Source organism: Ahaetulla prasina, chromosome 1, assembly GCF_028640845.1.
Source record: "Ahaetulla prasina isolate Xishuangbanna chromosome 1, ASM2864084v1, whole genome shotgun sequence".
Classification (NCBI taxonomy): domain Eukaryota; kingdom Metazoa; phylum Chordata; class Lepidosauria; order Squamata; family Colubridae; genus Ahaetulla; species Ahaetulla prasina.
Window position 1 is genome coordinate 116,676,357 of NC_080539.1, and position 12,778 is coordinate 116,689,134.

Below are 12,778 nucleotides of genomic sequence, written 5' to 3' on the forward strand. Positions count from 1 at the left end.
TACTTATTGTAATTAGTATTCACTGCTGGATTATCATTGCTGCTTAATTATCCCTGTTGATTGCCTAAACAAAAGGAAGGAAAAAGAGTATTTTTCTTTAAAAACCCTACAGTTTTTTAAACGATCACTATATGCTAAAAAGTTCTAAAAGGAAGGTTATTCCAATCCATTACAGATAAATAAAATCAGCAACAGAAACATTCTTCCATTATTGTCCTTCAGAATATTTCAGACCATATCCCAAATAATCTTGAGATTTGATCTATCGAAATTTATTTTATTTTATTTATTTTGTCACAACAATATATGTTAGATTCGGGCAATAACGAGGCAGGAGACCAGGATAGTGACAACAGCTCTTTACTATATGGTGAACCCAGCAGCCAGTGCTGGGAAAAACCTCTCTTTATATACAGTTTAGCCGGAGGCTTCAACCAATCAGCAACGTGCTATTTTCCCGCCAAAACTTTTAAAGATACATTACACTCCTTCCCTCCCAGAAAACACTTTACCAATATTTACATGAAATTAACATCTTATTTGTCAACGTAATCACGCAAGTAGACTGGGCGTCTCCTGACTCTTTCGGACCTGCGCAATGCATTTTCTGGGAGTGAGTCGAGCTGACCGGAGGGACTGTTTGTTCCTCTCAGCTCCTCCTCTAGGCCATCCGGCCCTGGATTATTTGCAGAGTCGTCCCTGCTGTTTTCAGGAGGAACCGGTTGGCATCGCTGGACCTCCTGGAACTCAGATAAGTCCTGCGTTTGCCCCGGGTTTGAGTCAGCTGTGGATTTATGCATTGAATAGTCAGGGTCTGTTTCGTCTGATTCTGCTTTACCGGTTATGCGTTTCCTTATTTGATCTATGTGGCGTTTCCATACCCGGCCATCCTCTATCTCTACTAGATATGATTTTGGTCCTGTTATTTCTAGGATTTTTCCTGCTAACCAGGTCGGGCCCTCGCTGTAGTTGTGTGCCCACACTAGGTCGCCTACTGCCATCTCTCTTGTTTTACCGTGTGCCCCTTTGTAACCGTCTGGCATGTAGTTTGGGTTTAAACGGTCTAGTGGGCACCTAAGCTTCCGACCCATTAATAGCTCGGCTGGGCTGCGGCCAGTTGTTACACAGGGGGTTCTGTGTTGGACTGCTAGATATGTATCAATTTTTGTTTGCCAATCGCCTGGCCTGATTCTGGACAATGCTTCCTTTGCGCTCCGAACGAAACGTTCTGCAAGGCCGTTCGTCGCAGGGTGGAAAGGCGCCGAGAGGACATGTCGGATGCCCTCCTCTGCCAAGTACCCCTCAAACTGGGTTGCCGTGAATTGCGGGCCGTTATCGGAGACTAAAGTGTCGGGCAACCCGTGGGTTACAAATAGGTGCCGTAGGACTGAAATCACGGCATCGGCTGTCATGGATCTCATGAGAATGATTTCCAGCCATTTGGAGTAGGCATCGACTACTACCAGAAAGGTTTGGCCGTGGAAGGGGCCGGCAAAATCGATATGGATCCTAGACCAGGGGCCCTGGGGTCTCTCCCATTCCCGAATCGGGGCCGGTGAGGGTAGCGGTCTGGACTCCTGGCAGGCCTGGCATTTCCCTACCCTTTCAGCAATTTCCGAGTCCATTAAGGGCCACCACACATAGCTTCTCGCTAGACCCTTCATTCTCACAATCCCTGGGTGACCTTCGTGAAGGAGATCCAATACCTTTTTCCTCAATTTCTCCGGGATCACCACTCGATCCCCCATAGCAGGCACCCCTTGAGCCGAGAGTTCCCACGTTTTTACAAACTCTTTAAAACGCCGCCCGCGCAGCGGGCCAACCTCTTTGTACCCAACCAATTACAGTTCTTATTGTAATGTCCTTATCTGAAGCCGAGCCACCTCTTTGGATGTGACTGGGCCAGAGTCCAAAGAGTCAATTAGCAGAACTGGTATCCCGGAGTGGGGTCTTGATAGTCTCTGGTAACGGGCATCTGCTCAGGCGTCTGCATGCCTAATTCCTTTCCTGGCCGGTGTAGTAATTTGTAAGAATACGCTGCCAGGAAGATAGTCCATCGGGTCAGTCTTGGCGAAAGTGCCACGGGCGTTGGGCGGTCGCCTGCCAACAGACCTAGCAAAGGTCTATGGTCCGTGATGATTTCAAAATCACGACCAAATACATATTCATGGAATTTCTTTACTCCGGAGACTATAGCCAAGGCTTCCTTATCAAGCTGGCTATAATTCCTTTCAGTTGATGACATGGTTCGGGAGTAATATGCAATAGGGGCTTCTGTGCCATTTGGTAACCTGTGGCTGAGCACAGCCCCACCCCATAGGGAGATGCATCGCAGCTTAACACTAATGGCAGCGTGCCATTGTATTGGATAAGGAGGCTATCACTCGATAGGAGATTCTTTACCCCTTCGAATGCCCTAGCTTCCGCCTTTCCCCAAGACCATGCAGCCGTCTTTGCTAGTAATTTATGCAGCGGCTCGGCTACTGTTGCCTTATTCCTTAAGAATACCGCGTAGAAGTTGACCAGACCTAAGAATGCCTGTAACTCCGTTTTGTTCTTTGGAACCGGGGCCTTCCTGATGGCCCGTACCTTGCTCTCAGTGGGGTGAATCCCTTCCTGTCTATCCAGTAGCCCAGGAATTCCACAGACTCAACCCCGATCTGGCATTTGTTCAGTTTAACCGTGAGACCGGCAGACCGGAAAATGCCCAAAACTTTTCGCAGCCTTACCCCTAATTCCTCTAGATTCTCAGCGGATACCAGTACATCGTCAAAGTATGGTACCACCCCTGGTAGGCCTGCAATAGCCGCTCCATTAGGTTCTGAAATAACCCTGGAGCCACACTAACCCCAAACTGTAACGGGTACACTTAAAAGCCCCTCTGTGAGTCACAATTGTCTGCGCTTGGCTGTGCTGCTATCTACGGGCAGCTGTTGATAGGCTTGGGCCAAGTCTAGCTTGGCAAAACTTGCCCTTGCCCCATTGAGTGCAGTAAGTGCTGTACCACCGGACGGGTAAGCACTCTTTGCAACGCTTTGTTAAGCGTTGCCTTGTAGTCAGCGCAAATCCGGACCGACCCGTCCGGTTTGACTGGGGTGACTATAGGGGTCTCCCACTTAGCATGGTCAACTGGCACTAGAATTCCCTGGTTTACTAGCTTGTCCAGTTCCCGGTCAATCCTGGGCTTTAGGCGACGGGACCCTCCTAGCCTTTAGACGGATAGGGGCAACTTGGGGTCTAAGTTAAAGAGATAGGAGTCCCCGTGTACTTGCCCAGGCAGTCTCTGAAAACGTCCCCAAATTCTTTCACGAGTGCGTCTTTGAGGTCGACTTCGTTTCTGAAGATTCCAGTCACTCCCATGCCCAATGCTCGGAACCAGTCCAGTCCCAACAAGCTTGGCAGGGTCCCATCGACGATGGTGATGGGCAGAGTTTTCTTGTACTGTCCATACTCGACGTGGACGGACGTTACCCCTCGAACAGGGATGCGATTCCCTTGGTAGTCTTGTACCTTTAATTTCTGTGGTTGCAGCTTGCGCTTTGCGATGGCGGGTAAGGCTCTCACGAGATTGTCCCAGGACATGATCGTGATCGATGAGCCGGTGTCCACCTCCAATCGGCACGGCACCCCCTCAATCTTTGCCTTTGTAAAGATTTTCTTCTCTAGGCGTGTTGATGCGTGACCCACTCTCACGACAGTCTGATTCAACTTCGCGCCTTTTTTAAACTGACCACTCGCGGGCCGCTTCGCCGTTCCCGCGCTCTGATTGGCCGGTTTGAATTTTTGGCGGGAAGGTTGGGGTGCTCGACAGGCCTGTGCTATGTGCCCCTTCCTTTCGCACCGCCGACACACCGCATCCTTAAATTTGCATTGTTGTCGTTGGTGTTGCCCTCCGCAACTTGCGCAGTCACCCCGGTCTTCTTTCTCCGGCCTCCCGGTGTGGAAGACTCCTTCCTCTTCCTCACCGTCCGACTCAGCCTGGATCTCCTCGTTGTGGACCGGGGTTGATTTCGCACCAGCCGTTGGTGCGAGCGGCTTTTGTAGGGTTTCCGCCACTTGGGTAGACATCTCGTGAGCCCTGGCTTCGTCCAAGGCGTTTGCCAGCGTTAGGTTGCTTTTAGACAGCAGCCGCCTCCGCAAACGGATGTCCCTGACCCCGCGGATGAGTTGCTCCAGCAATGCCTCCTCCAAGTCTCGGTACTCGCAATGTTTTGAGGCTTTCCTCAGGGCGGCCATGTATACGCTGATGGACTCGCCCTCTTGCTGTCTGCGCTCCCCGAATTCGAACCGTTGCACATACTTGGACGGCGTTGGTGCATAATGGGCTTTCAATAAATTCTGCAGAGTTTGCCACGGTACCAACTGTACCGGCGTTGGCTCCGCCAGGGATTCTGCGGTGTCGAAAACTTCTGGACCGCAGTGGCTCAGGAAATACGCTCGTTTCTTGTTGTCTGAAACTCCTTGAAGTTCGTTCGCCTCGAGGAAACACTCGAAACGAGCCATGTATGACCCCCATTTTTCCTTGGCTGGGTCGAATGGCGCTGGCGGTGTGTAGCCGGACATCGCTGCTTTCCGCCCCTTGTTGGCTGGGTTCGCGTCTTCCTGGTGAGTTCAGCTCTTTTCCTGGCGCTCTTAGCCTCGAGATCCCACCTTCGTCGCCAGTGTTAGATTCGGGCAATAACGAGGCAGGAAACCAGGATAGTGACAACAGCTCTTTACTATATGGAGAACCCAGCAGCCAGTGCTGGGAAAAACTTCTCTTTATATACAGTTTAGCCGGAGGCTTCAACCAATCAGCAACGTGCTATTTTCCCGCCAAAACTTTTAAAGATACATTACAATATATATAAGTATCATACAGAAAGGTTATATTGTATATAAACATATATATGAGTAAATATTAGGAGGTATAAGCATATATATATATATATATATATATATATAGGAAGAAGAAAAGAAAAACAATAGGACAGGAACGGTAGGCACGTTTGTGCACTTATGCATGCCCCTTATGGTCCTCTTAGGAATGGGGTGAGGTCAATAGTAGCAAGTTTTAAGATAAAGTTTTTAGGATTATGGGAAGAGACCACAGAGTCAGGTAAAGTATTCCAAGCACTGATGATTCTGTTACAGAAGTCATATTTTCTGCAATCTAGATTAAAGCGGTTGACATTAAACTTAAATCTATTGGTTGCTCTTGTATTATTGCAATTAAAGCTGAAGTAGTCTTTAACGGGAAGGACATTACAATAGATGATTCTATGAGTTAAACTCAGGTCTTGTCGAAGGCGACGGAGTTCCAAGTTTTCTAAGCCTAGGATTTCAAGTGGGATAAGGTATTTTGTTGTTTATAGAGGAATGGAGAACTCTTCTTGTAAAATATTTCTGGACACGTTCAATTGTATTGATGTCAGAGATATGGAAATCATAGAGAGAGTCATTAATGAGAATACTAATAATGTCAGGCAAAGTTTCATGGAAAAGAAATTATTCTCCCTTGTTGACTGTCTCCTGAAAAACACAGATGCAGAAATCGTTAACCATTCAAACAAGCAATTGCAGGACTTCCATTTTTTACTTTTGTTCTTCAATAGGATTGGTAAGCATGGCAAAGTGTTTTTGACAATCCCTAGCCTTACCAGCACCGCTGAAGAAAAGTTTATCAATAAAGGAGAGGCTCCAGGTGATGCTTCTTTATTGGATCTGGATGCTAAAAATACTGTTTTCTATGTGGGAAGAGTGCCTCCAGATTTTAAGGTAAGAGCAATAATGGTTCTGTGCATTGTCTCTGCAAATGTGCAGTCTTTTTCAAGATTGAATTAAAGATGACACCTTTATTGTGAAATCTCTTGCAAAAAAAATGAGGCAGCTTTAAAAAAACAATTATTTCATCCTAACATTTCCTAATGGATAACATGACAGGCAGTTTAGAATTGATTTCAGTTTAGCAACAGATTCATGTAACCCCCTTCCTGTGTTTTTTACTGAGATAAAGAAATGTGCAAATTAGATTACAGTCATGTAAGCTCCCGTCTCCAGGAGAGCTTTCCACCAGGTTCGCCTGGTACGCCAGTTGCGCCCCTTCCTTGATCGGGATGCCTTATGCACAGTCACTCATGCTCTTGTTACCTCTTGCTTGGATTATTGCAATGCTCTCTACATGGAGCTCCCCTTGAAGTGCACTCGGAGGCTTCAGTTAGTCCAGAATGCAGCTGCGCGGGTGATAGGGGGAGCCGCACGCGGCTCCCATGTAACACCACTCCTGCGCAGGCTGCACTGGCTGCCTATGGTCTTTCGGGTGCACTTTAAGGTTTTGGTCACTACCTTTAAAGTGCTCCATGGCTTGGGGCCTGGGTACTTACGGGACCGCCTACTGTTACCCCATGCCTCCCACCGACCCGTACGCTCACACAGAGAGGGACTTCTCAGGGTGCCGTCTGGTGGCCCCCAGGGGAAGATCCTTCTCTGTGGGGGCTCCTACCCTCTGGAATGAACTTCCCCCTAGCTTGCGCCAAGTACCTGATCTCCGGACCTTTCGCCGCGAGTTGAAAACGTATTTATTTACTCGCACGGGACTGGCTTAAATTTCAAATTTTTAAATTTTAAATTTCTAGATGAATTTTAATGGGGTTTTTTTAGATTTTAAATGTTTTTAAATTTTCGGCCAATTATATAATAATTTTTTAATTTTGTTTTATTTGTATATTGCTTGTGTTCTTATTTTGGCTGTAAACCGCCCTGAGAAGGGCGGTATAAAAATCTAATAAATAATAATAATAATAAAAAATTGGGCACAACAGACTTACCGACCATTTTGCTTAGGAACTGGTTCTGGTCCCAGCTATGGACGTAAGTCAAGGACTACCTGTAATCCCCAAGACTAAAGACAGAGCCAGAGCAGTGTGGGGATTAAGATTTTGACCTTTGACCTTTGACCAAGTTCAACTTCTCTCTCAAATATAGACCTCACAGGATGGCAGGGAGTAATCTTTCTCTTTCAATCTCATCATTTTTTGTCACAAATAAAAACAAAGAAAATCTCCCATTTATTCTGCTTTGAATTCACTCAGGAAAGGTAGAATATAATATTAATATTTATAATACAATAGTAATAATAATTTTTGAATTAAAGAGTGTAAGGTTCAAGGCAGTGGTGGGTTCTAAACAGTTTTACCACCAGTTCACATCGTGCACGCTCTTTGCGAACAATCATACCAAAGTTGCGTTTCAGGCAAGCACATTGAGTAAAAAAACAGCTGAGGCATGGCAAACCATTCTGCCATGCCTTACAGCTGAGCTAAAAACAAAGGAATAAAGTTAGGTATAGCGCAGGGGCAGGCAGGAGGGTCCAAGTGATGTTAGGAGCAAACCAGTTCGCTCTCATATCAATATTTCCAGCTCTCCCGAAACAGGAAGAACTGGTAGCAACCCACCATCGGTTTAAGGTTGATAACAGCTAAGTGGATTCCACAAGAAAAACTTCATCTTGATGCATTGCAAAATGCTCAGGGACTGTAAGAAGGGGGATAACAGTTGGATAGATATATGGGGGGGAGGGACGGAGGGAGGGAGAGAGGGAGAGAGAGAGAAAAATGTTTGTGTGTGTGGTGTGGGTGTATGTATGTATGTATATGTGTGTGATGGTGATATATGCTATCTCACAGACACATATACACAAAATGTGTGGGGGGGGGCGTACTAAATCAGTGTTGCAAGTAATGAGGAAATGATCAGTAACTGAGACTAAGAACCATAGGCATTATCAGTTTAGTCTAGCTATGAATGGATTGACTTTAAATAATTCAACAAGCAGAAGGAGAAGTTGCAAAATATGCCTTTGCTCACCAAACTAAAGAATAAACCTATGAGGCTTTTGAGATTGATCTGGATTGTGTGTTTTTCTCTTTAAAGCTCCCTCCAAGCTTGGACTTGCCTGGCTTTATTGGCTGCTTGGAGCTTGCTACGCTGAATGATGATGTCATTAGTCTGTATAATTTCAAAAAAATCTATAACATCACCAAACCAATACCTTGTATCAGGTAAGATGAACTTGGTCTGTCTTGAGTAGCCTGAACAAATCAATCACTCAATCAATCAATAAAAGTATTTGGTGTAATCATTTCCAAAAACAAGACTTACCAAGCGGCCAGACAGATCCAGAGCATTTTGTGATTTTTGGAGTCCCCCAAGTATCTGGACACAGGATATCATGCTGATACTCCATGTTTTGAACTTCCAGCAGCTATGATCTCAACCATATGGTAATACATCCAAAACACTGGCTGATCTCAACTATGCAATCAAAAGCCATTTCCCTATCACAATTAACAAATATTAATTCAACAAAATGTAGATGTCTGCACCAACCAATCAAAACTAATATATGCCCTGTTTTGGTGGGCAGGGCTATATAATGTTTAATTCTTAATCAATCTTCAAACATTTCAGATGTAAATATGGTGGGGTGAAAAGAAAGTGAGAGGCTGCAGTTGCACAGGTGCACAAAGTACATATGTGTGAGACCCACTGCACAGGTTGCATTGATGGCCAAGCTTGGGAGATCAAGAGAACCTTCCATATGAGACAAAATGTGTTCATTGGTCCGATTGTTTACCACTTTACTCAAAATTCTGATTGGCTTATATCTTACCTAAGCTGACAAAGCTCCTGACCAATAAATTTAGATTTTATGGGAATGGGATCATTCTTTATTTCTACCACTCTGTGATGGTGTTTTAATTTGTAAGACATTGCTGTTTTACTCAAAAGGCACCCATAGATAATTCTTTCTTAGTTAGTACGCATCCCTTTCAGTTTAGCATGTTTAAGACCATGGCCCATCAAAAATTATGTTAACCTTTTTTCCAATGTCAAAAGTATTTAGTACAAAATGATTGAAAATAAAATCCCAGAGTGAAAACCAAAATGGTGCTCTCTTTCTATTTTATCATACCCAAAGTGGTAAATAGTTTACGACTTGCCCCGGGGCTACTTAATTCTGCCCCCCAATAGGAAAAAGCAGAAAATGATCTGGGTCATTTGTCTCAGCCTAACAGCAGGGCTAATCCTGCCCTTCCAGGAAACACTTCAGAAGTATATCTCCTAAATTATACAACGAATGCCAGACTTATATAATCAGTTGCCATTCAGACCAATTATGTCAGTTTGTTCCAACTGAGTCTTGTTTTTATGTTAGATCTCCAGAGTGTAGGATATAGTCCAGTTTCCTAAAATTTCTTTATGTCTTTTTTTCTTCATGTTAGAGATAAACTGGCCTTTACCCAGAGCCGAGTTGTAAACTATTTCTTTGATGGTTCGGGTTATGCTTTGGCAAAGAATATTGAGAGCAGAGGGAAGTTTGGTCTTGTGACTCGTTTTGATATAGAAGTTCGAACACCAAGTGATAATGGTCTTCTCCTTCTGATGGTTAATGGAGTAAGTAAAAGGGGAAAAGAAAGAAGACATTTTATGATTCTTATCTTGTTGATTTACATCTGTTCAGATATAGTAAGAAGTAAACGATTTAAAAAGATCCAATTGGTTATTTGAAGTTATTTGAATATTATTTTCATATCATTTTATACTGCTTTAGGTTATTCCTTGTATTTGAATTTTGCCTGTTGACTGTAAATTGCTTCAAAGACTATCATAATGGAAAGAAATATAGTAATTAATTAGTCTTAATAGGTTTATCTGCTGAAGAAGAGTATAAAATATACATTTTAAACTTCTAAAAAGTCCAATCTTTTCTGAAAAATCTAATTTTGTGGTTATGCAGAGTATGTTTTTCAGCCTGGAGATGCAAAATGGATACCTGTATCTGCAATATGATTTCGGCTTCAGTAATGGCCCTGTAATTCTAGAAGATTCTATGAAGAAGGCTCTGATTAATGATGCAAAGTTCCATGAGGTAAATTGCCTTATTATCTGCATTTCTGTCTAGCTTGTCTAACCAACAACAAAACATGCAGATTCCCATAGAATTAATCTAAGTGCTTATTAAAGGGAGTAGACATGTAGAAGTTGAATCTCAGGGTACACCATCAACCAGTGTTAGCTTGAAGGGTCAATATGTATAATTTTCCCAATACAAAAGGAGTTAACAAATACTTGTCAATAAAAAAAACCCCACTTGAATAAAGGTTCCAAAAAGAGCTTCTTTTCCTTTTTCAACCCACAAGGAATAACATGTGAACTTTAGGGAGAAAAGGACTTGGTATAGGTTGTATAGAAGAGGAAACAAGTAATGAGTTCTCAGAATTAATTTGTAGAGCGATCTTGATTCTAAACAATGAATACTATCTGTCCGCCACCCAGAGTCACCTTACAGGTGCAAAGGAAGGCATATAAATTTAATTAATAAATAAAAGCCAGTGGTGAAATCTGAACCTGTTTGTTACCGGCTGTTTCTCCGGCCATGCATGCACAGTGCACGCCAAACCTGTGCTGCATGTGAGCGCATGCACAGTATGCGCCAAAAGGAGGCTTGGAATGGTACGTAGAACAGCATGGGGGGGGGGATCAGCTGTGCCACGTGATTTAAGCAGGATTTCCTGCTTTCTAGCAAAGCTAAATAGCGCGGCACAACTGATCATTGGAAACACCGGTTCAGTGGAACCAGTACTTTTTTTTACTAGTTTTTATCACTACTGGTTCTCCCAAACCTGAGTGAACCGGTATCATTTCAGCCTTGATAAAAGCTATAACAAACTCTTAGCACTAAAACTGAAAAGGCAGCAACCATCTTTTCCCAGGTTCAAGAGAAACTTCATATCAAGATTTCTCAGCCACAGTTGTTGTTCCCCCCCACCCACCCCCAACCTTGACATGTCTGTTGTCTTGAATGTTGGGAGGAAGAAGGCGGTTCACAGCCAAGTAAAAAATGCACAATACATTATAAATACAATTAAAATACTAGTAAAAAACTTATTTAAATTGGCCACAATTAAAATTTGGAGATAAAACCCATTAAAAACCCATAACTTAAAAAACTAACCCAGTCCAGCGCAGATAAATAAGTAAGTAAATGGTTTCAATCTTTTTTTTTTTCCTTCTGTTGAATCGAACCTGATTCTCACCGACTCAGTTTTCTTGGAAAGGGTTTCAGAAATGGTTTGACACTGTCTATTCTCTAGAATGGAGAGAGTGACAAGCCCAAGATTACCCAGCTGGCTTTGTGCCTAAAATAGGATTATAAAAATTGTAATTTTTTTCCTGATTATATCATCAGGAGCACAAACATCTTTTGACTGACTCTGTAGGCCCTCTTGCCATTGATCCCACAAAAACTTTCCTTCTGTGTGTTTCTGCTGGTAAGAAATCAGCAGCATGATTAGCAAAGCCTGGAATTCCAGAATCTTCCTAGGACCAAGCACCTGAAATTATGATTTACTGGGCCAAGAAAAATTAAAATGCCTAAATCACAAACCTGCAAAGTACTGCAAAGAAAAAAACAGGGAAGGAAGGTTGTTTAGCCTGCAGATCACCCTCCATCTACTACAAAACCTGTCCTTTGCTCAAGTTGATGCAAACTGCCGAAAATAGTAGCAGTTTGTAGAGCTATTCTTTATAGCATGTTCTGAGCTCTGTTCCTTTACATTTTTCATTGCTAAATATGATTTAATAAGTTTGGCATACTGTATATTATTATTATTTTATTATTATTGGTGCCGCGGGGGTCGATTCTCTCGCCTTCTGTTCAACATCTATGAAACCGCTGGGTGAGATCATCAGTGGCTTGATTGTGAGGTACCAGCTGTCGCTGATGACACCCAGCTGTATTTCTCCACACTGGGCCACCCCAATGAAGCTATCGAAGTGCTGTCCCGGTGTTTGGAAGCCGTACGGGTCTGGATGGGGAGAAACAGGCTCAAGCTCAATCCTTCCAAGACAGAGTGGCTGTGGATGCCGGCATCCCGGTACAGTCAGCTGAGTCCTCGGCTGACTGTTGGGGGCGGGTCACTGGCCCCGATGGAGAGGGGGCGCAATCTGGGCGGTCTCCTGGGTGAACGGCTGTCTTTTGAAGATCTTTTGACGGCCGCCCCCAGGAGAGCTTTCCACCAGGTTCGCCTGGTGCGCCAGTTGCGCCCCTTTCTAGACCGGGATGCCTTATGCACGGTCACTCACGCCCTCGTGACGTCTCGCCTGGATTATTGCAATGCTCTCTACATGGGGCTCCCCTTGAGGGGCATCCGGAGGCTCCAGTTAGTTCAGAATGCAGCTGCGCGGGTGATAGAGGGAGCCCCTCGTGGCTCCCGTGTTACACCTATCCTGCGCAGACTGCACTGGCTACCTGTGGCCTTCGGGTGCGCTTCAAGGTGCTGGTGACAATCTTTAAAGCGCTCCATGGCATAGGGCCGGGCTATTTACGGGACCGCCTACTGCTACCAAATACCTCTCACCGACCGTGCGCTCTCACAGAGGGACTCCTCAGGGTGCCGTCAGCTAGGCAGTGCCGTCTGGCGACACCAGGGAAGGCCTTCTCTGTGGGGCTCCCACCCTCTGGAACGAACTCCCTCCAGGACTTCGTCAACTTCCGGACCTCCGAACCTTTCGTCGCGAGCTTAAAACACACTTATTTATCTGCGCGGGACTGGATTAGATTTTAAAGTTATGGGTTTTAAGGGGTTTTTATTATTTATACTATTTTAAATTTGGGCAATAGAATAAGTTTTTTAATTGTTGTTTTTTAATCTGTATTTATATGTATTTTAACTGCCTGTGAACCGCCCTGAGTCCTTAGGGAGATAGGGCGGTATATAAATTTGAAAAATAAATA

General features: G+C 44.2%; 1 protein-coding gene across 1 annotated transcript in view; it reads left to right on the plus strand.

Moving 5' to 3' along the window:
- The window catches only part of LAMA4 (laminin subunit alpha 4), a 145,037-nt gene that overhangs the window by 108,044 nt on the left and 24,215 nt on the right, over positions 1–12,778 (plus strand). Inside the window, exons 21-24 of the mRNA XM_058173764.1 lie at positions 5,595–5,757; positions 7,912–8,039; positions 9,264–9,435; positions 9,779–9,910. Coding sequence (XP_058029747.1) covers positions 5,595–5,757; positions 7,912–8,039; positions 9,264–9,435; positions 9,779–9,910 — 595 coding nt within the window. The remainder of the gene's footprint in view (positions 1–5,594; positions 5,758–7,911; positions 8,040–9,263; positions 9,436–9,778; positions 9,911–12,778) is intronic.